The 27,480-nt window shown below is 42.8% G+C and overlaps 1 protein-coding gene across 1 annotated transcript in view; it reads left to right on the forward strand.

Annotated features, from left to right (window-relative positions):
* LOC140210899 (troponin C, slow skeletal and cardiac muscles) overlaps window positions 1-24,529 on the forward strand; it is a 36,889-nt gene extending 12,360 nt beyond the window's left edge. Inside the window, exons 2-6 of the mRNA XM_072280164.1 lie at window positions 3,749-3,779; window positions 3,876-4,022; window positions 8,377-8,491; window positions 12,255-12,391; window positions 24,296-24,529. Coding sequence (XP_072136265.1) covers window positions 3,749-3,779; window positions 3,876-4,022; window positions 8,377-8,491; window positions 12,255-12,391; window positions 24,296-24,327 — 462 coding nt within the window. The 3' untranslated portion in view covers window positions 24,328-24,529. The remainder of the gene's footprint in view (window positions 1-3,748; window positions 3,780-3,875; window positions 4,023-8,376; window positions 8,492-12,254; window positions 12,392-24,295) is intronic.
* The last annotated feature ends 2,951 nt before the right edge of the window (window positions 24,530-27,480 follow it).

Consider the following 27,480-nt stretch of genomic DNA (forward strand, 5'->3'; position numbering starts at 1 on the left):
AATATAACACAGAAATACAATTGTATCAGCATGAATTAATCAGTCTGATGGCCTGGTGGAAGATGCTGTCCCGGAGCCTGTTGGTCCTGGCTTTTACGCTGCGGTACAGTCTCCTGGATGGTAGCAGCTGGAATAGATTGTGGTTGGGGTGAATCAGGTCCCCAATGATCCTTAAAGCCCTTTTTGCACACCTGTCTTTGTAAATGTCCTGAATCACGTGGAAGTTCACATCTACAGATGTGCTGGGCTGTCCGCACCATTCTCTGCAGAGACCTGCGATTAAGGGAGGTACAGTTCCCATACCAGGCGGTGATGCAGCCAGTCAGGATGCTCTCAATTGTGCCCCTGTAGAAAGTTCTTAGGATTTGGGGACCCATACCAAACTTCTTCAACTGTCTGAGATTAAAGAGGCACTGTTGTACTTTTTTCACCACACAGCCGGTATGTACAGACCATGTGAAATCCTCAGTGATGCTTATGCCAGGGAACTTAAAGCTGTTCACCCTCTCAACCCCAGATCCATTGATGTCAATAGGGGTTGGTCTGTCTCTATTCCTCCCGTGCTCCACGACCAGCTCCTTTGTTTTTGTAACATTGAGGGAGAGGTTGTTTTCTTGTCAGGCTGATGACTTCTTCTCTGCAGGATGCCTCATTATTATTTGACAATAGGCCAATCAGTGTAGTGCTGTCAGCAAATTTAATTAGCAGATTGGAGCTGTGGTGGCAGTCATGGGTATACAGAGAGTAAAGGACGGGGTTTAGGACACAGCCCTGAGGGTCTGGGGGGCAGAGGTGAGGGAGCCCACTCTTATCACCTGCCGGTAAGGTGACAGGAAGTCCAGGATCCAGCTACGCAAGGCAGGGTGAAGGCCGAAGTCTCTGAGCTTCTTGTCGAGCCTGGGGAGAATTATGGTGTTGAATGCTGAACTGTAGTCCAAGAACAGCATTCTCACATAAGCATCTTTCTTCTCTATATGTATAAGGATGGTGTGTAGAGCCGTGGCTATTGCATCTTCTGTCGATCGGTTGTGTCCGTAGGTGAATTGTAGGGGGTCCAGTGTGGGTGGTAGAATGCTGCAGATGTAATCCTCGACCAGCCTCTCAAAGCGTTCGCTTATTGAGGTGAGTGATGGATGTTCAATAAATTCTGAACACACCAGTGAATCCCGTATTTCAGAAAGGAAACCGAGACAGTATACAACTTGACAAGAAATCACAAGAGAATCAGTAAACTGAAATGATAGAGATGGCAGAAATGTAAAGAGAAAACACTGGAACTATTATAATGGAACATAGAATAGCACGGGAACAGGCTATTCAGCCCAGTGTTGTGCCAAACTAGCTGAAAAGCAAATCAAAAACACCCAAACACTAATTCCTGCTGCCTACACCATCTACATATCCCCACATTAGACTCGAGACACTAGAATACTACAGCACAGTACAGGCCCTTCGGCCCTCAATATTGTGCTGACCCATATATTCCTTAGAAAATCATACTAAACCCACACTACCCCATAACCCTTTATTTTTCTTTCATCCATGTGCCTGTCCAAGAGGCTCTTAAATACCCCTAATGTTTTAGTCTCCACCACCATCCCTGGCAAGTTATTCCAGGCACCCACAACCCTCTGTGTAAAAAAACTTACCCCTGATATCTCCCATAAACTTCCCTCCCTTAACTTTGTACATATACCCTCTAGTGTTTGCTATTCATGCCCTGGGAAACAGGTACTAGCTATCCACCCTATCTATGCCTCTCATAATCTTGTAGACCTCTATCAAGTCCCCTCTCATCCTTCTACGCTCCAAAGAGAAAGTCCCAGCTCTGCTGACCTTGCCTCATAAGACTTGTTTTCCAATCCAGGCAACATCCTGGTAAGTCTCCTCTGCACCCTCTCCATTGCTTCCACATCCTTCCTATAATGAGGTGACCAGAACTGAACACAATACTCTAAGTGTGGTCTCACCAGAGATTTGTAGAGTTGCAACATGACCTCTCTACTCTTGAACTCAATCCCCCTATTAACGAAGCCTAGCATCCCATAGGCCTTCTTAACTATCCTATCAACCTGTGCAGCGACCTTGAAAAAATATAAATTAATAAGTAAGCAATAAAAATTGAGAACATGAGAATTAGAGTCCTTGATGGTGAGTCCATGGGTTGTGGGACATTTCAGTGATGGTGCAAGTGAAATTATCTCCTTTGGTTCAAGAGTCTGATGGCTGACGGGTAATAACTGTTCCTGATTCCAGTTGTGTGAGTCCTGAGGCTCCTATACCTTCTTCCTGAGGCCAGCAGCATGAGGAGAGCGTGACCTGGGTGGTGGAGGTCCCTGATGATGGATGCTACTTTCCTGCAACAGTGCTCAGTGTAGATGTGCTCAATGGCGGGGAGGGTTTCACCCGCGTTAGACTGGGTAATATCCATTAGTATTTGTAGGATTTTCCATTCAAGGGTATCGGTGTTTCCAGATCAGGCTGTGATGCAGCCAGTCAATATACTTTCCACCACACATCTATAGAAGTTTGTCATAGTTCTAGATGTCGTGTTCAATCTTCGCAAACTCCTAAGGAAGGAGAGGTGCTGCTGTGCTTTCTTCATAATTGTACTCGCATGCTGGGTGCCAGATCAGGTCCTCCAAATGAATCACACCGAGGAATTTGAAATTGCTGATCTTCCTCACCTCCCATTCTCAAATGAGGACTGGCTCATGCACCTCTGCTTTCCTCCTCCTGAAGTCAACAATCAACTCCTTAGTCTTGCCGATATTAAGAGGTTATTGTTATTGCATGTACCTGCCAGATTTTCAATCTCCCTTCTATAAGTAGATTTGTCACCACCTTTGATTCAGCCTACATCTTCAGCAGACTTGAGTATGGCAGTGGAATTGTGCTTAGCCGCACAATCATAAGTGTGAAGCGAGTAGAGCAGGGGTATAAGCACACAGCCTTGTGGTGCAGCTATGCTGATGAGGATTGTTGAGGAGATGTTGTTGCCAGTCTGCCCTGATTGGGGTCTGCAAGTGAGGAAATCGAGGACGCAATTGCACAGGGAAGTATCAAGGCCAAGGTCTTGTAGCTTATTGATTAGTTTATTGGGGATGATGGTATTGAATGCCAAGATGTAGACAATAAAAAGCATTATGATATATGCATCTTTGCTGTCCAGATACTCCAGGGTTGAGTGAAGAGTTAACGAGATGACATTTACTGTGGACCTGTTGTACTGTAGGCAAATTGGAATGGATCCAAGTTGTTTCTCTAGTAGGAGTTGATGTGTTTCATCACCAACCTCTCAAAGCACTTAATCGCAGTGGATTTAAGTGCTACTGGAGGATAAGCATTGAGGTAGGTCACCACATTCGTCTTAGATAGGTGAAGCCGGCTTAGAGAAGGTGGATACCTCAGACTGAGGTAAAGATGCCAGCGAACATTTCAGCCAGTTGATCTGCACAGTTCTTTAGTCCTTGGCTATTAATAACTTTAAACACAAAGATAAGCATTTTAAATTTCAGATTATGGGATCATTTTTCGATTTTAATTATCAAGGACAAGGGTGCCTGGAGGATAGGTGCAGCTGAATTTTATCTATGGACAGTGTGAAAAAGGAGAAGGAACAAGTGGACATTAAAAGAGTTGACTGTCAACTTGACAACAATACTGATGAGAGTTTGAGTAACACATCTAACTTTAAATTTTCATTTTAAATCATACCTACGGAACTCATTGTGTTTTTGCACTATAGGTTGAGCAGCTCACTGAGGAACAGAAGAATGGTAAGGGGTCATAAAAAGTTAAAGGAAATTAAAAGCAGTTCAAAGTAATAGTTGAATTGGATAGTCCTGATGCCTTTTTTGTTTTTCCTTCTACAGAATTCAAGGCAGCTTTTGATATTTTTGTGCAAGATGCTGAAGATGGTTGCATTAGTACCAAGGAGCTGGGTAAAGTAATGCGAATGTTGGGTCAAAACCCAACACCAGAGGAGCTACAGGAGATGATTGATGAAGTGGATGAAGATGGTACAGTTATGAATTATGTTGCATCATCTCATTCAATAATTTCTCAAAATAAAATGAGATTTCAATATCTATGACTCAAGTCTAAAACTGTATAACGTTATGTATCCTAATATGGTACTGTGCAAGTGTCTTATGGATATGTATGTAGCTAGGGTGACTAAGACTTTTGCATAGTATTGTTTACTGGTTAAAATAGGAAGATGGTTGCAAATCAGAAATAAGAGTACTTAGCTTTGTATTAGCTATAACTGGAAACACAATATACAGTACTGTGCAAACATCTTACATACAGCTAGGGTGCCTATAAGCCTGAGACTTTTGCTGACAAGGTCACTACTCCATCTTTGCACAGTATATTAATGAAAATCTGTCCTTTACACAGTGATTAGACTGTGCTGGAATAAAATCCTGCATATTTCCTAAAACTCGACTGGAAAAAATAAAAAAGAATATGTCATGTTATATAACTTCAAAACATTCAACTAATTCAAAGGAGGAAGCCATGGGAGTCCTGGAATGCGGGTCTAACTTCAAGCTTACTTTAAGCAAGGCATGTTTTGATCACATGGTAGCATGATGATATATGCAATTCATATATTTATACATATAACCCGTAATGAATTACTTAAATTAACAAGAATGCTTTTTCAAACAATATGTGTGTGTGTGTGTGTATATGTATACATATTGTTTGATATATATGATTACTCAAACGTTACTGAAATATTTAATACACAACACTCCTCTGTACTTAGCTATATACTTCAACAAGATGGAGAATACACTGTATACTACATAATACAACTACTATACACTGACATCCACAGCAAGGTAAATTTTAAATTATCCCCTAAAGATTTAACTGCTGTGGGGGATTTTTTACCCTTGTGGGATAGTGTCTTTCTTGGCAAGGGGAATCACTCTCCTTGGCAGGTGAGACTTGTGGCTGTGAAACAGGGATCTCCTCTGTGCCATTGGCAGGAGTTGGCTCTGAGACTGCCAAAATGGCTCTAATAGCAGTAACCAACCTTTTTCTTCTTCTAGATTATGTATCTTGATCTTGGGAAAGTCCACGTTTGTAGTTCATCAGAGTATACTCTTATTAATCTTTCTATTGCTCCCTCGCCTCTTTGTTTCCTCATCCACAACATCATCTAACAAATCCTCTGATTTCATATCGCCGATGACCCTTGTCATTTTGGCTTTGGTCTTTGCATCTACCTTTACAAGCAGCTTTTTGTCTCCCACTTGAAGTTCATGCAAAAACTTGAATGCATGCAGAGTAGATTCTGGTTCTTTATACTGACAAAAGCAAAATGCTTGCAGCTTTTCTGAAGCTCCCTGAACTCGTTCCCAACGTAAAACCAAGCCACATTTCACAAGTAACATGCTAGAAGCTTTCTCAGATATGTTTCCTAAAAAGCAGTTGTAGTTGAACCCCTACTTTCCAATCAGAGGCACAGAGGTTGGCACCAACACCTGTTCACCTGTCTGTCCTTTTGATGGGAGCAGTTCATGGCGTTCAGCATTCAGCATTCAGATAGTTGTGGCATCGTCCAATATTTCTTAATTCACTTTCAGTTGGGTTCATTGTAGGGAATGTGGCATGCAAATGGCGGGTGGATCTCCAATCCATCTGTAGTTGTCTCAGCCTATCACGCACCCACAATGCTGGCCTTCTATTTTTACCACATACAAGCTCAATGTGGCTTGTTGGTTGTATTTCACTTTTACAAATATCATTCTCACAGGAGTTATCTTTTCTCTAGCATAAGTTCTTAGTTTGATATCAGCAGGCTTCAGTTCAATATCTTTGAAATGTCATTTGAACTCATTTTGTTTACTGACTGAAACAGCTGAACCAGTGTCCAATTCCATTTTAATTAATTTGCTGTTCATTTCTGGCATAAGTTATATTGCTTGTCTATTGTAATTTTCACACTTAAATCTCAAAACTTCACAGACCTGTGTCACTCTCATCATTATCAGATCTTTCATCTAATTAATCTGCACTAATCATGCAGATTAGTTCTCTTTTTGAAACTGCAACCTGACTTTTTAGCTTTTTCTCTTCCCTGTGCAGTCCATTTAGTTCTGGCTGGCCAACATGCTTTTTGTTGTTTTTGTTGTATCTTCTGCAAGTCTTGCCTTTAAATTTGAACTGGCCTGGTGTATGCAAGCCCCTGCCACAGCAGTAACGCAATTTGTTCAGCCAGGCCGGTCTCTGTTTAGACTTTTCAATTTTGTTCACTTTCATTCCTGACTGCAATTCAGTTGCATCCCTGTCTGTGGTATCCATTGTTACATACTCCGTAACTGGGTTGCCAAGCCAGCAGAAATGGACCACTTAGTTGGAGTCTGGATTACTGGAACTAAGAAAATTTTATTAAAGAAATAAGTAACACAGTACTCTAATCGTAAGGATATAAATGCAACAGGTTAGCAATGATAAAACACACATGTACACAGAACTAGGGTAATAGGAATCAATCAAGCTGTATCGCAGTCTAGGGGTAAAATGATCAGTCTCAAGTGACGCAGAGTTCAGTTCAGCTGAGTACAGTTCGCAGTAATCGCTGTTGTGCTGTTGGAGAGAGAGAGAGCAAATATGCAAATCTGATTCAAACAGACCTTTGATGTTCCTCGCAGTTAGCTTTCGGGTGAGCCCTTTTAATGTCTTCTGAGGCCTCCGACTGTGACCCCTCCATTCCGGATACGACCGTTCTTCCGCGGTGAACCCGGCACCCAGGCTCCCGCCGATCGTACCTTTTCACCCAGTGCGTCTATGGTCGGTCCCGCGTTCAGACCTCCAAACTCCCACCGACTTGTGGGGGCACACCGCACTTCCAGGGTCTCATTATCTCGTGATCTCGTGGTGTCTCTCTTGCCTTAGAGAACCTGTTCCTTTTATCCCCCTGCTGGGGTATCGCCTGTCCATCAAACTTCAAACAGTTCAGGTTCAAAGCAACCGGTCTGTCAGTACTCGGAACTGTGTCTCTTTTTGTTAATCGCTTTCCTCTCTCATTAACATTTTGATCGCTTCTCCCTTTGTCTCTCTTATCTCTCTAATGAGCATCAATCTTCTGATAATTTGGTTTTTCATCACACCATTGAAACAACAATTTCAACTGCTCTTTTAAATGTAAGTTGCACTTTAGTTAGGAGCCATTTTTAAAAGCATTCTTGTAAGATTCCACAAACTAAACAATCACCTAGTGCATCATGAAGCCATTACTGAACTGACAATGCTCAGACAATCTCTTCAATTCAGTCACCCACGCTGAAATTGACTCCCCTTCTGTTTGATTCTGCTTATGAAAGCTAAAGCATCTGCAATCGACAATGGTTTCAGTTCTAAATGGTCCTGCATTACTTTGACAATATCAGCAAAGCTAATTTCAGATCGTTAGGTTGGAGCAGTCAAACTTTGAAGCAGACAATATCCCTTTATATCCGATGCACTGAGCAAAATTGGTACTCAGTGTCTATTTCATTTGATTCAAAATATTGTTGAATTAGCTCAGTATACATATTCCAGTTACCTTCAGTGTAATCAAATGCATCAATTTTCCCAATGTAGCCAATAATTTCTGCTCTTTATTTTAATGATTAGTATCACCCAGTATTCACTGTTTACGAAGCTATGAATTGTTCCATTTCCTGCTCTTTTTTTCAAATACTCGATCATGTCTTCCCTTCCAAAGAACATGTGCTGCTCTATTTTTCTGTTCCTCACTGCACATTTTTATTTTTACTTGAATGTCTCACTGCGCTTGAATGGGTTACTAGCCATTTTGGCATTGTTTTAAAAATACCTCACCACTATTGTTATGTTATGTAACTTCAAAATATTAAACTAATTCAAAGGAAGACAGAGGAGTCTGGGAATGAGGGTCTAACTTCATGTTCACTTTAAGTGAGGCATACGCATATCATGTGGTAGCAAACACGAATGCTTAATCAATATATATATATATATATATATATATACACACACACAAGATTACTCAAACATTACTTAAATATTAAATACACAACAGAATGAATATTCTAAACCATGATAGATTAAACAAATATCAGTATGACTATTATACCATGGTATCTTACTTTTGCAACAGCGCATCAAAATTTACCAATGTGTCGACATCTTGATGTATTGTTTTGAGCCAAAACCAAAAAAATGTTAAGTATTCTGGTATCAGAATATTGAAGGTATCACCAAGTTAATTTTTTATATCAATAAATGTTACAATAATGTGCATCAATTCGTATTTGTGAAGTATACTGGGCTGCAATATGGCAAACTGATACTGTACAATCATTGAAAATATATCTTTTTTTGCTTTTCATTTAGGCAGTGGGACAGTTGACTTTGATGAGTTCTTGGTCATGCTGGTGAGATGTATGAAAGATGACAGTAAAGGAAAATCAGAAGAAGAACTGGCAGAACTGTTTCGAATGTTCGATAAGTAAATACTCATAGTTTGAAATATACATGTAAACCCTCAGTTCGTTTTCCTAGATATTTATATACTCACTGCCAGTGCAGTTATTAAATTTTCTAATGCAATGCTAATCACAAAATTGTTGTATGTCAATAGGAAGACATTTGTGGATTTTCATTGTTCTGAAAATGTTGGAAGAGCCAATTTAGTGAAATTGTATTTTAGAAATAATAGTGTATCTACCAGTGTAGTGGCATTATTAATGTGCAAGTCAGTCAATTTATAACCACATACAAAGTTCAGAATGTAAACAGAAATTATGTAATCCCTCATTCTTCAAAAATGTGTTCTTGAATGGTTTTCAATAGGAAAGATGAAATAAAAATGCACAAAATAACAAAGTTGAAAACCTTTCTTACAAATACAGTTTATAGTTTGGCAAGGGGATGGGAACCAGGGTGATAGGACTGAGGAAGGGGGAAACAGAAATAAATCAAAGATAGCGTGCAACAGAGATGATAGAAAGGGCAGGCAGGAGATGAGACATAATCACAGCCAGTGGGATGAGTTACAGGGCAATAGAGGCATGGTGCAGTTAAAACAGAAAGCAACAAGTACTGGACTGAAAGTGGTGTATTTGAATGCATGCGGCATAAGAAATAAAATGAACCATCTTGAAATTCAGCTACAGATTGGCAAGTGTGATGTTTTGGCCATCTCTGAAACTTGGCTAAAGGATGGCTGCCATTGGAAGTTGAACATCCAAGGATATACAGTGTATTGGAAAGATAGGTTAGTAGGCAGAGTGGGTGGTGTGTCCCTGTGTATAAGAAATAATATTAAATCATGAGAAAGGGGTGATATAGGATTGGAAGGTGTAGACTCTCTATGGGTTGAGTTAAGAAATGGCAATGGTAAAAGGACCCTAACGGCAGTCGTATACAGGCCCCTAAACAGCAGCCGGGATGTGGATTACAAATTACAACAGGAGATAGAAAAGACATGTCAGAAGGGCAATGTCATGATAATCACTGAGGACTTTATCATGAAAGTGGATTGGGAAAACCAGGCCAGTACTGGACCTCAAGAGAAAGAATTTGTAGAATGTCTAAGGGATGGATTTTCAGAACAGCTTGTTGTTGAGCCCACTAGGGAATCAGCTGTGCTGGATTAAGTGATGTGCAATGATCCAGAGGTGATAAGAGAGCTTAAGGTTAAGGAATCCTTGGGGAACAGTGATCACAATATGATTGAGTTCACTTTGAAATTTGAGAAGGGGAAACTAAATTCCAATGTGACGGTATTTCAGTGGAATAAAGGAAATTACAATGACATGAGAAGGAAACTGACCAAGATTGACTGGAAAGGGACATTAGCAGGAAGGACAGCAGAGCAGCAATGGCTGGAGTTTCTGTGAAAAATGAGGGAAGTGCAGGCCAGATATATTCCAAATAAAAAGAAATTTTCAAATGGAAGAAGGACACTACCACAGCTGACAAGTCAGAGCCAAAGTAAAAGCAAAAGAAGGGGCATACAAGGAAACCAAAGTTAGTGGGAAGATAGAGGATTGGGAAGATTTTTAAATTTTTCAGAAGGAAACTATGAAGGTCATTCAGAAGGAAAAGATGAATTATGAAAGGAAGCTGGCGACTAATATCAAAGAAGATACCAAAAGTTTTTTTAAGTATATGAAGAGTAAAAGAGAGTTGAGGGTAGATATAGGACCAATAGAAAATGGCACTGGAGATTTTGTAATGACGGACACAGAAATCAGAGAGGAACTGAATGTGTATTTTGCATCAGGTTCTGGCATTGTACCGGATGACTGGAAATTGTTACTCCACTGTTTAAGAAGGGTGGGAGGCAGCAGAAAGGAAACTATAGACCTGTTAGCCTGACATCAGTGGTTGGGAAGTTGCTGGAATCAATTGTTAGGGATGAAATTATGGAATACCTGGAGGCACATGACAAGATGGGCCAAAGCCACCATGGTTTTCTGAAAGGAAAATCCTGCCTGACTAACCTACTGCAATTTTTTTTAGGAAATTACAAGCAGGGTAGACAAAGGAGATGCAGTAGATGTAGTGTACTTGGATTTTCAGAAGGTCTTTGACAAGGTGCCGCACATGAGGCTGCTCAGCGAGATAAGAGCCCATGGAGTTACAGGGGAGTTACTAGCATGGGTGGAGCATTGGCTGATCAGCAGAAAATAGAGAGTGGGAATAAAGGGATCCTATTCTGGCTGGCTGCCGGTTACCAGTGGAGTTCCACAGGGGTCAGTGTTGGGACTGCTGCTTTTAACAATGTATGTCGATGATTTGGACTATGGGATTAATGGATTTGCAGCTAAATTTGCCAATGATACAAAGATAGGTGGAGGAGAGGGTAGTGTTGAGGAAACAGAGAGCCTGCAGAGAGACTTAGATAGTTTAGGGGAATGGACAAAGAAATGGCAAATGAAATACAATGTTGGAAAGTGTATGGTCATGCACGTTGATGGAAGAAATAAATGGGCAGACTATTATTTAGATGGGGAGAGAATTCAAAACACAGAGGTGCAAAGGGACTTGGGAGACCTTGTGCAGGATACCCTAAAGGTTAACCTCCAGGTTGAGTCGGTGGTGAAGAAGCTGAATGCAATGTTGGCATTCATTTCTAGAGGTATAGACTATAAGAGCAGGGATGTGATGTTGAGGCTCTATAAGGCACTCGTGAGACCACACTTGGAGTATTGTGTGCAGTTATTTTAGAAAGGATATACTGACTTTGGAGAGGGTTCAGAGAAGATTCACGAGAATGATTCCAGGAATGAAAGGATTACCATATGAGGAATGTCTGGCAGCTCTTGGGCTGTATTCCCTGGATTTCAAGAGAATGAGGGGGGAGCTCATAGAAACATTCCAAATGTTAAAAGGGCTGAACAGATTAGATATGGCAAAGTTATTTCGCATGGTAGGGGAGTCTAGGACAAGAGGGCATGACTTCAGTATTGAAGAATATCCATTTAAAACAGAGATGCAGAAAAATTACTTTAGTCAGAGGGTGGTAAATCTGTTGAATTTGTTGCTATGTGTGGCTGTGGAGGCCAAGTCATTGGGTGCATCTAAGGCAGAGATAGATGGGTTCTTGATTAGCCAGGGCATCAAAAGGGTATGGGGAGAAGGCAGGGGAGTGGGGATGATTAGAAGAATTGGATCAGCCCATGATTTAATGGTGGAGCAGACTTGATGGGCCGAATAGCCTACTTCTGCTCATATATCTTATGGTTTTATATTTTGCTATTGCTATTTCAATGCACAAGACCATTTTGTTCCAGTGTAGGTAAATTCTAAACGAAGAGGTGAGTCTTAATTATTTCTAAGCACAATAATTACTTCTTTAGCGAGAAAAATGAACTTCCCTTAAGGCCCATTTCCTTTGATTTTAATTACCAAATGTTAATATATATCTCCTTTGTCTGCTAACTTTTGCCAATAGAAAGAGGCCAGCTCACTCAGTTATACTTTTAAAATTGTTAAAGATTTTGAAGAATGCTTCACTAAATGTATTTGTAACATAAAATCAAACCATGAGACCTACTCTTGCCCTCAATGCAAGCAAGCAATTTTTTACTTGAATATTATCATTGATTTTTACTTGCTTACTTCAATAATTGATTCAAAGTAGTTTGTAAACAATTCTTATTTCAGGAATAAAGGCAACAAGCTTAAAATTAAGTTGCATAAATGGGAAGTACATAACAAGGAAAATAATAGTCTGACTTTTATACCTGCCAATATTTTAACAGAAATGCTGATGGTTACATTGACGTTGACGAATTAAAGACAATGCTGGAGGAAACAGGTGAATGCATCACTGAAGATGATATAGAGGAGCTAATGCAAGATGGTGACAAAAATAGTGATGGAAGAATAGATTATGATGGTATGTTACTTAACCATTTACCTTTTTGTAGGCCACAGACTTCAGCAACTAAAATAATCTCCAAAGAGTTAGCTATTTGTTGAATAGTCCCAAGTTTCAGAGTGACTAGAATCTTATTTAATTCAGAGATGCAATGCGAAATGGGTCCTTTTGGAACAACAATCAGCTCCGCCCAACAACCCATTATTTAATAGTAGCCTAATCACAAAACAATTTTACAATGACCAATTAACCTATTAACTGGTACGTCTTTAGACTGTGGAGGGAAACCAGAGCACCCAGAAGAAACCCATGTGGTCAAGGGGAGAATGTACAAGGTCATTACAGAGGGTGCTGGAATTGAACTTTGTACTCTGAACTGCTCTGGGCTGTGATGGTGTTGCACTAACGGCTATGCTACTGTGGGAGGCATCTCTTTAAAGGGATTTGATATTCAGCCAGTTATTAAATCAGAACTCAGAACATATTAAGACATACTGTACTTTTAAAAAAACAAAATTATTTAAAAGTTATTAACGATACTCCCTAGTGTGCAATATGTTTGTCATGGTTCTGAATGAATAGTGTCAGGCATACAGATTTCGGTGCTCCATTTCCCCGGACTATGGTAGCTACCGCTGCCCCTTTAAGACTCAGACTGACCATTATTGCCCGCCACATTCCTTCCTAGAAAGTCAGTACTTAACAGCTTTGTGCTGAACATTCAGTGCTCAATTGTAGGAGCTCCATTTTCAGTACTAATATCTGTGGGTTTTCCCTTTGGATTTTGTTTGTGGAGTTGAGTCTGAGTCTTTCTCTGTGCTTGGGTTTACCACCATCCATAGCTCTCTTGTTACAATGTTAGAATTGACACTGTTGTTCCTAAAGGTCAGAATCATTCTGAAACTGGCAACTGATTTTGAAATCTCTAGATCTCTGTGGGTAATGTTCTTAGAGGTTAATAAAGAGTGGTATTCAAAGGTACATTTAATGTCAGAGAAATGTATACAATATACACCCTGAAATGCTTTTTCTTCACAAACATCCACAAAAACAGAGGAATGCCCCAAAAAATGAATGACAGTTAATGTTAGAACCCCAAAGTCCCCCCAGCAACCCCCTCCCACGCATAAGCAGCAGCAAAGAAATGATCCCCCCCTTCCCCCACCAGCAAAAAGAAGGATTGGCGCCCCCTCCACAGAGCACTCAAGCGTGCAACAAAGCAACAGCAAAGACACAGACTTACAGTACCCCAAAGACTACTCATTCACCTGGTATTCAACATACCACAGGCTCTCTCTCCCCAATAAGGGAGAAAGAGGTGTCTCTATTTCACAGCCAGAGGGGAAACATAAAAACAACTCGCTGATTTATGATATTAAAAGTCTGTTATGTCGTTTTTTCCGAGCTCTGTGCCCAAAGAACTCGAGTCTCTGGGCACACAGCCAGAGATCTTCCATCTCCCACGACACACCGATTTCCTGCCAGGACACCGACCTTCGGTCCGCCCATCTCCAGAGTCACGAGATCCTGGACCTCCAAAGGCGAGCCTAGCTCTCAGGCCGCATCCTTGGCATATCGAATAACGGCCAGTCGTGAAACCCCGAGAGCAGATCCCATTCCCGCAAAGAACCGTAGTCAGTGTGTAGTTCTTCAGAAGAAACCTGAAAGGACAAAGTAGAGATATTAAAGATGGAAATAGAGCTGTTTCCGAAGATGCAAACAAAGGAGTTATCGTTAGGCGCCATTATCTCCTCCTTAGCTCTTCTTGCTTTTCTGACTGCAAAATCTAAACTTGAATGTGCAGAAGCCCATTGTTAAATCATGATCATTGTGAAATCAAGATTCTTATAGATGAGGATAATAGTGGAATAAGCCCCCACTACCTATTAAATGTTCACAATGGCGTGCATCTCAAATAGCCTCCGACAACCAAGTCCAGCTCCTGGCCTTTACGTGTGGCTTAGTTACTAAGTCCGACGGAACTGTTGCTACTGACAGAAGAAGGGGCAAATGTGGGTTACTGGTGCCTTAAAACCAGTCGCTCTGGGCAGACGGGGCTCGTCAGCCGTGGTTGGCAGCTCATCCAGGCGAAGGCAAACTCTGATCTCAAACCTCCACCGCCTTGTGGCTACACCCACTCATGGGGGAAGACTCTGAGGAAACATTCAGAGCTAGATTCCCTAAGCGAGTCCTACGTTGAGCTTGTTGCTGATTGGCAGCTTTTGCGATGCCACTGAGGACAAGGTATATTGGTCTCCACAATTCCAGTTGTGTGGAAAGAGGGAGCCTTCTGCACAGGCGATGGCCTGCTCTCAAAATCAGACCGTCTCGGCTTATATACTGGCTTGCGTACCACGTAGACAGCTGGGACGCAACATTGTGAAAACTGAAGAAATCCAGGCCCAAGGATTGTAAACACAAAATAATGGTGCTCTTTTCGGAAAAGAATTCACATATTGAGCCATCTATTAAATGTCAACAGGTCTTAGATGAACATTGGACCGGTGATTCTTCCAGAGGGTGGTCGGTATCCCCAGAACAGTGAGTCCTAGGATCTAAGATATCTGTGGACAAGATTCATGAGGGCTGGTGGCCCCTTCCCCTCCGGTCGGTGTGCCCCAGAGGTAGAGGTCTGTGTCAACCTGGAGTTCAAAGTCCTGTGTTGTGAGACCTGGGGTCCATAGCTAAATTCGAACCTCAAAGGTCAAAGTCCAAAGTTGAGGCCTGATGATTGGTCATCGTGTCCTAAATTTGTGGCCCAATGTCTGCAACTCTGGACTAGGGACTGTAGATTGGTGACTTCTTCTGCGGTTGAGGCCTGTCGGCGGGTAGGAGTGAGGAACGGGGCTTGTTTTGCTGCTGTTGTAAGGTCGTTGTCGTTGCACATGTTTCTCTGCTGAACAATGAAAGCACATTACGTTAGCACTGGAATATGTGATGGCACTGGTCAGCTGCTCCAGGTTGTGTTAATCGTTAATACAAACGACTCATTGCACCATCTGTCTCAATGTACAGGAGATAAAGGAATCTGAATCTGACTTACCCTCGTCCTCAACTTCTATTTTTATTTCCGGAACACCATAAGACATCGGAGCAGAATTAGGTCATCTAGCCCATCGAGTCTCCTCCACCACTTAATCACGGCTGTAGCTCAGGAAAGTCACGCCTGTAGCTCAGCCGCTGGCCGGGGGAAGGGGCTTCAGTCTCCAGTCCCACAGCACCCTGACCAATGCTCCGTCAGCCCGGGCCCACCGACCCGCCTCCCTTCCCCTCTCCTCCCCTCGCCTCGCCTCGTCTCGTCTCCAACTGGTGGTGGCAGGCACACCTTTTGAAGGCGGGTGACATGTCGTTAGGCAGGTAATGAGCCAAAGACCCCTGAGCACTCAGCTGAACAAGTAACAGCGCTGGAATGACTGGGACACAAGGATTGACGTTGCTACAGCCAACCAAGACAATTTAAAGTATTCTTTGGCCAGAGATCGAGGCAATTCTGCTTCATACAGATTGTGTTCTACCAGTTCTGCCAGTGTGTCTCGACATAGACATGATGACTTTCGAATCCTTGCTGCATTTCAAAATGAAGAAGGGGGTAGATACGATGTCTGTGGAGGACTTGGTGAAAATGTTTATGCTCGGAAGTTGCTGGGGCAAGAGCTGAGGGTTAACAATGTGACCACTGAGTAAGCATTTTTGTTGAGTCAACTCGGCCTTTTCTCCTTGGAGCGACAGAGGATGAGAGGTGACCTGATAGAGGTGTACAAGATGATGAGAGGCATTGATCGTGTGGATAGTCAGAGGCTTTTTCCCAGGGCTGAAATGGCTGCCACAAGAGGACACCGTTTTAAGGTGCTTGGAAGTAGGTACAGAGGAGATGTCAGGGGTAAGTTTTTTATGCAGAGAGTGGCGAGTGCGTGGAATGGGCTGCCGGCGACGCTGGTGGAGACAGATGCAATAGGGTCTTTTAAGAGACTCCTGGACAGGTACATGGAGCTCAGAAAAATAGAGGGCTATGGGTAACCCTAGGTAATTGCTCAGATAAGGACATGTTCGGCACAGCTTTGTGGGCCGGAGGGCCTGTATTGTGCTGTAGGTTTTCTATGTTTCTGCATTTCTATGGCTGATCCTTTTTTCTCTCTCAACCCCAGCCCCCAGCCTTCTTCCCCGTAACCTTTGATGCCATGTCCAATCAAGAACATATCAATCTCTGCCTTAAATACACCCAATCACCTGGCCTCCACAGCTGCCTGTGGCAACACATTCCACAAATTCACCTCCCTCTGGCTAAAGAAATTTCTCCACATCTCTGTTTCAAATGGATGGCCCTCTATCCTGAGGCTGTGCCCTCTTGTCCTAGACTCCCCCACCATGGGAAACATCCTTTCCACATCTACTCTGTCCAGGCTTTTCAACATTTGAAAGGTTTCAATGAGATCCCCCCTCTCATCCTTCTGAATTCCAGCAAGTACAGACCTAGAGCCATCAAACGTTCCTCATATGATAACCCATTCATTCCTGGAATCATCCTTGTTAAGCTCCTCTGGACCCCCTCCAATGTCAGCACATCTTTTCTACAATGAAGGGCCCAACACTGTTCACAATACTCAAAGTGAGGCCTCACCAGTGTCTTAAAAAGCCTCAACATCACATCCTTGCTCTTGTATTCTAGACCTCTTGAAATGAACACTAACATGGTATTTGCCTTCCTCACCACTGACTTGACCTGTAAGTTAACCTTCAGGGTGTTCTGCACAGAGGACTCCCAAATCCCTCTGCATATCAGATTCCTGGATTTTCTCCACGTTTAGAAAATAGTCCACACATTTATTTCTACTACCAAAGTGCATGACTATGCATTTTCTTGCCCATTCTTCTAATCTTTCTTGTCCTTCTGCATCCGACCTGTTTCCTCAACACTACCTGCCCCTCTACCAATCTTTGTATCATCTGAAAACTTGGCAACAAAGCCATCTATTCCATCATCTAAATCATTTATGTACAACATAAAAAGAAGTAGTCCCAACACCAACCCCTGTGAAACACCACTAGTCACTGGCAGCCGATCAGGAAAGGATCCTTTTATTCCCACTCACTGCCTCCTACCAATCAGCCAATGCTCTAACCACGTTAGTAACTTTCCTGTAATACCATGGGCTCTTAACTTGGTAAGCAGCCTCATGTGTGGCGCTTTGTCAAAGGCCTTCTGAAAGTTCAAATACACAACATCCACTGCATCCCCTTTACCTATTCTGTTTGTAATCTCCTCAAAGAATTCCAATAGATTCATCAGGCAGGATTTTCCCTTAAGGAAACCGTACTAACTTTGTCCAATCTTGTCCTGTGTCACCAAGTACTCTATCACCTCATCCGTAACAATTGACTCCAACATCTTCCCAACCACTGAGGTCAGGCTAACTGGTCTATAATTTCCTTTCTGCTGCCATCCTCCTTTCTTAAAGAGTGGAGTGACATTTCCAATTTTCCAGTCCTCTGGCACCATGCCAGAGTCCAATAATTTTTGAAAGATAATTTCTAATGCCACCACAATCTCAAAAGCTACCTCTTTCAATACCCTAGGTTGCAGTTCATCTGGTCCGGCTGACTTATGTACCTTTGGGTCTTTCAGCTTTTTGAGCACCTTCTCTCTTGTAACAGTAACTGCACTCACTTCTCTTCCTTCACACACGACAACATCAGGCATACTGCTAGTGTCTTCCACAGTGAAGACTGATGCAAAATACTTGTTTAGTTCAGCAGCCATCTCCTTGTCCCCCATTATGATTTTTCCTGCCTCACTTTCTAGCAGTCCTATATCCACTCTCATTTCACTTTTATTTCTAACATACTTCAAAAAACTTTGACTATCCACTTTGATATTATTTGCTAGCATTCTTTCATATTTCATCTTTTCCATTCTAATGAATTTTTTTTAGTTGCTCTCTGTAGGTTTTTAAAAACTTCCCAATCCCCTATCTTCCCACTAATTTTTGCTTTGTTTTATACCCTTTCTTTTGTTTTTACAATAGCTTTGACTTCCCTTGTCAGCCACGGTTGTACTATTTTACCATTTGAGTATTTCTTCATTTTTGGAATACACATGTCCTGCACCTTCCTCATGTTTCCCCAGAAGCTCACGCCATTGCTGCTCTGCTGACATCCCTGTCAGCATCTCCTTCCAATTTACTCTGGCCAACTCCTCTCTCATACCACTGTAATTTCCCTTACTCTACTGAAATACTGCTGCATCAGACTTTACTTTCTCCCTATCAAATGTCAAGTTGAACATAATCATACTGTAGAAACGTAGAAACATAGAAAACCTACAGTACAATACAGGCCCTTCGGCCCATAATGCTGTGCTGAACATGTCCTTACCTTAGAAATTACCTAGGGTTACCCATAGCCCTCTATTTTTCTAAGCTCCATGTACCTACCCAGGAGTCTTTTAAAAGACCCTATCATTTCCACCTCCACCACCATTGCCGGCAACCCATTCCATGCATCACCACTCTCTGCGTAAAAAACTTACCCCAACACCTCCTCTGTGACCTACTTCCAAGCACCTTAAAACTGTGCCCTCTTGTGCTAGCCATTCCAACCCTGGGAAGAAGTCTCTGACTATCCACACGATCAATACCTCTCATTATTTTATACACGCCTAACAGGTCACCTCTCATCCTTCGTCGCTCCAAGGAGAAAAGGCCAAGTTCACTCAACCTATTCTCATAAGGCATGCTCCCCAATCCAGGCAACATCCTTGTAAGTCTCCTCTGCACCCTTTCTATGGTTTCCACATCCTTCCTGTAATGAGGTGACCAGAACTGAGTACAGTACTCCAAGCGGGGCCTGACCAGGGTCCTATATTGACGTAACATTACCTGTCAGCTCCTGAACTCAATCCCACATTGATGAAGGCCAATGCACTGTGTGCCTTCTTAACCACACAGTCAACCTGCACATCAGCTTTGAGTAACCTATGGACTCAGACGCCAAGATCCCTCTGATCTTCCACACTGCCAAGAGTCTTACCATTAATACTATATTCTGCCATCATATTTGACCTACCAAAATGAACCACCTCACACTAATCTGGGTTGAACTCCATCTGCAACTTCTCAGCCCAGTTTTGCATCCTGTAACCTCTGACAGCCCTCCACACTATCCACAACACCCCCAACCTTTGTGTCATCAGCAAATTTACTAACCCACCCCTCCACTTCCTCATCCACGTCATTTATAAAAATCACGAAGAGTAGTGGTCCGAAAACAGATCCCTGAGGCACACCACTGGTCACCAACATCCATGCAGAATATGACCCGTCTACAACCACTCCTTGCCTTCTGTGGGCAAGCCAGTTCTGGATCCACAAAGCAATGTGCCCTTGGATCCCATGCCTCCTTACTTTCTCAATAAGCCTTGCATGGGGTACCTTATCAAATGCCTTGCTAAAATCCATATACACTACATCTACTGCTCTATCTTCATCAATGTGTTTAGTCACATCCTCAAAAAATTCAATCAGGCTCGTAAGGCACGACCTGCCTTTGACAAAGCCATGCTGATTATTCCTAATCATATTATGCCTCTCCAAATGTTCATAAATCCTGCCTCTCAGGATCTTCTCCAACAACTTACCAACCACTAAAGTAAGACTCACTGGTCTATAATTTCCTGGGCTATCTCTACTCCCTTTCTTGAATAAGGGAACAACATCCATAACCCTCCAAACCTCCAGAACCTCTCTCGTCCACATTGATGATGCAAAGATCATTGCCAGAGACTCAGCAATCTCCTCTCTCGCCTCCCACAGTAGCCTGGGGTACATCTCGTTCGGTCCCAATGACTTATCCAGCTTAAGGCTTTCCAAAAGCTCCAGCACATCGCCTTTCTTAATATCTGCATGATCAAGCTTTTCAGTCCACTGTAAGTCAGCCCTACAATCACAAAGATCCTTTTCCCTAGTGAATACTGAAGAAAAGTGTTCATTAAGTTCCTCTGTTGTCTCCTCCGGTTCCATACACACTTTTCCACTGTCACACTTGATTGGCCCTATTCTCTCACATCTTATCCTCTTGTTCTTCACATAGTTGTAGAATGCCTTGGGGTTTTCCTTAATCCTGTCCGCCAAATCCTTCTCATGGCTCATTCTGGCTCTCCTAATTTCATTCTTAAACTCCTTCCTGCTAGCCTTATATTCTTCTTGATCTCTATCATTATCCTGCTTTTTGAATCTTTCGCATACTCTTCTTTTCTTCTTGACTAGATTTTCAACAGCCTTTGTACACCACGGTTCCTGTACCCTACCATCCTTTCCCTGTCTCATTGGAATGTACCTATGAGAACTCCACGCAAATATGCCCTGAACATTTGCCACATTTCTTCTGTATGTTTCCCTGTGAATATCTGTTTCCAATTTATGCCTCCAAGTTCCTGCCTGATAGCCTCATGTTTCCCCTTACTCCATTTAGATGCTTTCCTAACTTATCTGTTCCTATCCCTCTCCAATGCTATGGTAAAGGAGATAGAATTGTGATCACTATCTCCAAAATGGTCTCTTACTGTGAGACCTGACACCTGACCAGGTTCATTTCCCAATACCAGATCAAGTACAGCCTCTCCTCTTGTAGGCTTATCTACATATTGTGTCAAGAAATCTTCCTGAACACACCTAACAAACTCCACCCGATCTAAGCCCCTTGCTCTAGGGAGATGCCAATCGATATTGGGGAGATTAAAATCTCCCACCACAACAACCCTGTTATTATTACACCTTTCCAGAATCTGTCTCCCTATCTGCTCCTCAATGTCCCTGTTATTATTGGGTGGTCTATAAAAAACACCCAGTAGAGTTATTGACCCCCTTCCTGTTCCAAACTTCCACCCACAGAGACTCTGTAGACAATCCCCCCAGAATTTCCTCCTTTTCTACAGCTGTGACATTATCTCTGATCAGCAGTGCCACGCCCCCACCTGTTTTGCCTCCCTCTCTGTCCTTTCTGAAATATCTAAAGCCTGGCCCTTGAAGTAACCATTCCTGCCCCTGAGCCATCCAAGTCTCTGCAACGGCCACAACATCATAGCTCCAAGTACTGATCCACGCTCTAAGCTCATCCGCTTTGTTCATGATGCTTCTTACATTAAAATAGATGCATCTTAAACCATCAGTCTGAGCACGTCCCTTCTCAATCACCAGCCTATCCTCCCTCACACACTGTCTCCAAGATTTCTCTATTTGTGAGCCAACCACCTCTTCCTCCATCTCTTCAGTTTGGTTCCCAAACCCCAGCAATCCCAGTTTAAACTCTCCCCAGTAGCCTTAGCAAACTCCCTTGATCCCCCTTTTTGTACAGGTCACGCCTGCCCTGAAAGAGGTCCCAATGATCCAGAAGTCTGAATCCTTGTCCCCTGCTCCAATCACTCAGCCACGCATTTATCCTCCACCTCATTCTATTCCTAGACTCACTGTCACGTGGCATAGGCAGTAATCCCGAGATTACTACCTTTGTGGTCCTGCTTCTCAACCTCCTTTCTAGCTCTCTGGAGTCTGCTTTCAGGACCACCCCCTTTTTCCTGCCAATGTTGTTGGTACCAATATGTACCACGACCTCTGGCTGTTCTCCTTCCCACTTCAGCATATCGTGGACGTGATCAGAAACATCCTGGACCCTGGCCCCTGGGAGGCAAACTACCATCTGTGCTTCTTTCCTGCATCCACAGAATCGCCTGTCTAACCCCCTCACTATAGAGCCCCCCCATCACTGCTGCCATCCTCTTCCTTTCCCTACCCTTCTGAGCCACAGGGCCGGACTCTGTGCCAGAGGCACGGCCACTGTTGCTTCCCCCAGGTAGGCCACCCCCCCAACAGTACTAAACAGGCGTACTTATTGTTAAGGGGGACAGCCACAGGGGTACTCTCTAGTATCTGACTCCTGTCCTTCCCTCTCCTGACTGGTACCTACGTATCTGTCTCCTAAGGCCCTGGTGTGACTAGAGCAACACTTTCAGTACGCTGGATGAACTCAGCAGGTCGGGCGGCATCAGTTAGAAATGATGAGTCGACGTTTTGGGCTGGAACCCTTCGTGAGGACTGAAGAATGAAAGATGGGGAAGGACTTGAAGAATGCTTGCAGCTTCAGTTGAAAGACCAGTAATTTGAAAGACAAAGGGGTGGGGAAGGGGAAGCATTGACGTCATAGCCCTGAAAACAATGGGTGGTAGAAGAAGGAGGCGGAACCATGAGGCAGCTGGGGGAGGGGGGAGGGTGAAATAGGGATAGGGGAAGGGAGGGGGAGGAAATTACCGGAAGTTGGAGAATTCTATGTTCATACCAAGGGGCTGGAGACTACCTGGACGGTATATGAGGTGTTGCTCCTCCAACCTGAGTTTAGCCTCATCATGGCAGTAGGGGAGGCCATGTATGGACATATCTGAATGGGAATGGGACACAGAGTTGAAGTGGGACTATCTGCCTACAGCTTCTCTCTATCACCTCCCCGCTCTCCCCAACCAGATGAAGGTCATTGAGCTGCATCGCTAGTTCCCTAACGCGGCGCCCAAGGAGCTATATTGTAATCACTGGTTCCTAAGGGTTCTTTTATCTTAAGCTCCCTAATCACCTCTGGTTCATTACATAACACCCAGTCCAGTATAGCTGATCCCCTAGTAGGCTCAACAACAAACTGCTCTTAAAAGCCATCTCTTAGGCATTCAACAAGCTCACTCTCTTGAGATCCATTACCAACCTGATTTTCGCAAGCAACCTGCATGTTAAAATCTTCCATGACTACCATTACATTGCCCTTTTGTCTTGCCTTTTCTACTTCCTGTTGTAACCTGTGGTCCACCTCGCAGTCACTGTTAGGAGGCCTGTATATCACTGCCATCAGGGGCCTTTTACCCTTGCAGTTTCTTAACTCCACACACAAGGATTCAACATCTTCCAATCCTATGTCACATCTTTCTCCTGATTTGATGCCATTCATTACCAGTAGAGCCACATCACCCCCTCTGCCTACCTTCCTATCCCTCCAATATAACGTGTAACCTTGGACATCCAGCTCCCAACTACAACCATCCTTCAGCCACGATTCAGTGGTGGCCACAACATCATACCTGGCAATCTGTAATATTGCAAAAAGATCGTCCATCCGCCTTATTTCTTATACTATGTGCATTTAGATACAACACCTTGAGTACCATATTTGCTATCCTTTCTTATTCTGCATCCCTAATGCTTTGATACTCAGCCTGTTGGCTGCAACTATGTCCCATCGCCTGCCTGCCCTTCCTGACAGTCTGACTGCAAGCTACCTTTACTTTTTTACCATCTCTCCTCCCCTGAGTCCCTTCACTCCAGATCCCACCCCCCTGGCAAATTAGTTTAAACTCTCCCCAACAGATCTGACAAACCTGCCCATGAGAATATTGGTCCCCCTCAGGTTCAGGTGCAACCTGTCACTTTTGAATCGGTCACACCTCCCCCAGAAGAGAAAACAATTCAGAAATGTTACAATAATTTTTTTAATCACTAACTTTTATCACACGATTTTTTTTTTAAAAAAAGAGCAAGTACTTTGTTCTGAAGTGAATGTATACTGCCTCTCAACTCCAGTGACCCAGTTTCAGTTTGCTATCTGTGTGTAATTTGCACCTTCTCCTTGGACTGCAAGGATTTCCTCTGTTTTTCCTTTGTCTAAGATGAGCTGGTTGATGGATGAAATGGATACTTTACAATTGCCCCTAGTGTAGTGGAAGGGGGTCTGTGAGAGGAGATCTGGAATCAGTGTAGGTGGTACCTGACAGTCATTGTAGTCGTTGTCTGAGGAGCCTGCTCCCACACGATGATTCACCATGCACTTTTTCAAAAACATTGAAGAAAAAAATTGAGAATTTGACACTAAGTATTTTATTCTGTTCTTTTGCAGAATTCTTGGAGTTCATGAAAGGTGTTGAGTAAATTTTACACAATTGATGACAGGAAACCAGTTACATGCTTTGCTTTATTAGTCACCACCCACAACTATGAAGAACCAAATAATCTTCAAAAGAACTGATTGAATCTACACTCAAACCCAGGATTTTTCCTGTCATTCCAATAACTGTCATTTTTTTCCCCTTTTAAACCTTTGTAACCTTTTAAAATAAGAAATGTATAACAGTTGTTAAAGATAATTTAAGTTTGTAATTACTGTTGTGTGGTGTAAGTGTAGATAAATTTATTCTAACTATATAACCCTCCTGAGAGCTGAGTCCTAGCAGGCTCCTTATGCACAGTAGCAGCAATACAACATTCGAAGTAAGAACTGAATGAACTGGTTTCTCAAAAACACCACCAATTCGTTCAGTCAGTATTCTTATTGTTCAAATGTTATGGATTAATGCAATGACAATCTAATCACATATATTGCAGAGTTATTTATGCTATTCATTGCAGCGGTCCCCAACCACCGGGCCGCGGACTGCTACCGGGCCGCAAAGAAACGATACAATTTGGCGATATGAGTCAGCTGCACCTTTCCTCATTCCCTGTCACGCGCACTGTTGAGCCTGAACACGAGCGAGGTCATTACCCGTGTGTCATCCACGTCAGCGCAGGAAGGAGATCAACTTCTCGAGCTTGCAAATGACGGTGGGCTGAAAAGTATGTTTGACATAACATCTCTGCCAGCATTCTGGATCAAAGTCAAGGCTGAATATCCTGAGATAGCTACGAAAGCACTGAAAACGTTGCTTCCATTTCCAACATATCTCTGCAATGAATGCAACGAAATCTAAACTGCAGAATAGACTGGACATAAGGAACCCCGTTTGAGTATCACTGTCTCCCATCAGCCCTCGATGGCACCATCTTGTTGCAGGGAACAAATATTCAGCCCAGGGCTCCCACTGATTCAGCGATATTGGTGTGTTCCAATGATTTTATATGTTCATACGGGGAAAATATGTGCTGTGTGTCTAATATCCAAACGTTACTTAAAATGTTATGATACTATTGACTTATAAGTGACTTATATAACCATATAACAATTACAGCACGGAAACAGGCCTTCTCGGCCCTGCTAGTCCGTGCTGAACGCTACTCTCACCTAGTCCCACCGACCTGCACTCAGCCCATAATCCTCCATTCCTTTCCTGTCCATATAGCTATCCAATTTAACTTTAAATGATAATATCGAACCTGCCTCTACCACTTCTACTGGAAGTTCGTTCAACGCTTACTTCAAGCTCCCCTGTCCTCCCCTGATAATTGACTTATCGCTATATTCATGCGAGGAAAATATGCGCTGTGTGTTTAATATTAAATTTGTTAGATAAACCCTTTTAGAAATGAAATTGAGTGTATTAGCCACTTATCACCTATATTCCGGTTGTGATTTAACACATCCCCACTCCCAACCGAACAGAATCGCTGAAATCGATTTGTAGGGGGGAAAAATCGGCATGTACACGCACGCACACTGGTGCCCGCGCAAGGCTTCATGGTAATTGTAGTCTTTCTTGGGGTAAACACAACGTATTTGACTGCTACTCTTGTCCATTGGCAACCCTACCACCACCTTCCACCCCCCACCCCCCGGGGCGGCCGGTCCACAAGAATATTGTCAATATTAAACCGGTCCGCAGTGCAAGAAAGGTTGGGGACCCCTGGTTTGTTGTACCATGGAAGATGGGTTCATTTTAGTACAAAGGTGTCATTTCAAATTTCAATGCAGAAAATAATAGTAATGAGGACAATTGAGCAAATTCAGGTTGGCCAATTTTCAGATCAAAGACAATTAGACTTGTCGACCTGAAATTCCCAAATGGATCAGAAATCATTTTTAAATAATTGGCTTCACTTAGCGCTCACATGTAGCTTTAAATATTATAATACCTATCGCATAATAAGGCAGCAAATTCAGAAAACACTGCAGATTTAGAAATTGCATAATCAAAATAAAAGTTCATTGTTACAATGTTAATCACGTGCTTCAAACTGAGTGTTTCCTTCAAATATAGCAGCTTTGCAATGCTAGGTGGTGTAATGGACTATTGAGAAAATCTTTTGATTTAGAAAATAACATTTTACAATGTTAGACCATAAGACCATAAGACAAAGGAGCAGAAGTCGGCCATTCGGCCCATCGAGTCTGCTCCGCCATTTTATGAATAGCTGATCCATTCTCCCATTTAGTCCCACTCCCCCGCCTTCTCACCATAACCTTTAATGCCCTGGCTACTCAGATACCTATCAATCTCTGCCTTAAATACACCCAATGACTTGGTCTCCACTGCCGCCCGTGGCAACAAATTCCACAGATTCACCACCCTCTGGCTAAAAAAATTTCTTCGCATTTCTGTTCTGAATGGGCGCCCTTCAATCCTGAAGTCATGCCCTCTCGTACTAGACTCCCCCATCATGGGAAACAACTTTGCCACATTCACTCTGTCCATGCCTTTCAATATTCAAAATGTTTCTATGAGGTCCCCCCTCATTCTTCTAAACTCCAAGGAATACAGTCCAAGAGCGGACAAACGTTCCTCATATGTTAACCCTCTCATTCCCGGAATCATTCTAGTGAATCTTCTCTGTACCCTCTCCAACGTCAGCACATCCTTTCTTAAATAAGGAGACCAAAACTGCCCACGGTACTCCAAGTGAGGTCTCAGCAGCGCCTTATAGACCCTCAACATCACATCCCTGCTCCTATACTCTATTCCTCTAGAAATGAATGCCAACATTGCGTTCGCCTTCTTCACCACCGACTCAACCGACTCAATTTGGACATTCGGACAAATTTTACCCATTCCTTCCACTTGACTGGAATGAGTTGTTTGAGCTCCATTTGCCTTCCTACTCTGTACCAAGATTCAATTCATGCAAAGAGATCGGTCTGGGCTGAGGTTCTAAACGGGAGAAAGGACAACTTTGATGGTATCAGAAATGATCCAGCAAGTGCAGATTGAACAGGTTGTTTTCAGGTAGAGGTGTACTTAGTAACCGGGAGGCCTTCAAAAAATTAAGTTTTGAGAGCACAAAGCTTGTACGTGCCTGTCAGAATAAAAGGTGAAGATAACAATTGTAGGGAACCTTGGTTTTCAGGAGATATTGAGGCCCTGGTGAAGATTT

The sequence above is a fragment of the Mobula birostris genome, chromosome 16 (assembly GCF_030028105.1).
Source record: "Mobula birostris isolate sMobBir1 chromosome 16, sMobBir1.hap1, whole genome shotgun sequence".
In the NCBI taxonomy this organism is placed as follows: Eukaryota; Metazoa; Chordata; class Chondrichthyes; order Myliobatiformes; family Myliobatidae; genus Mobula; species Mobula birostris.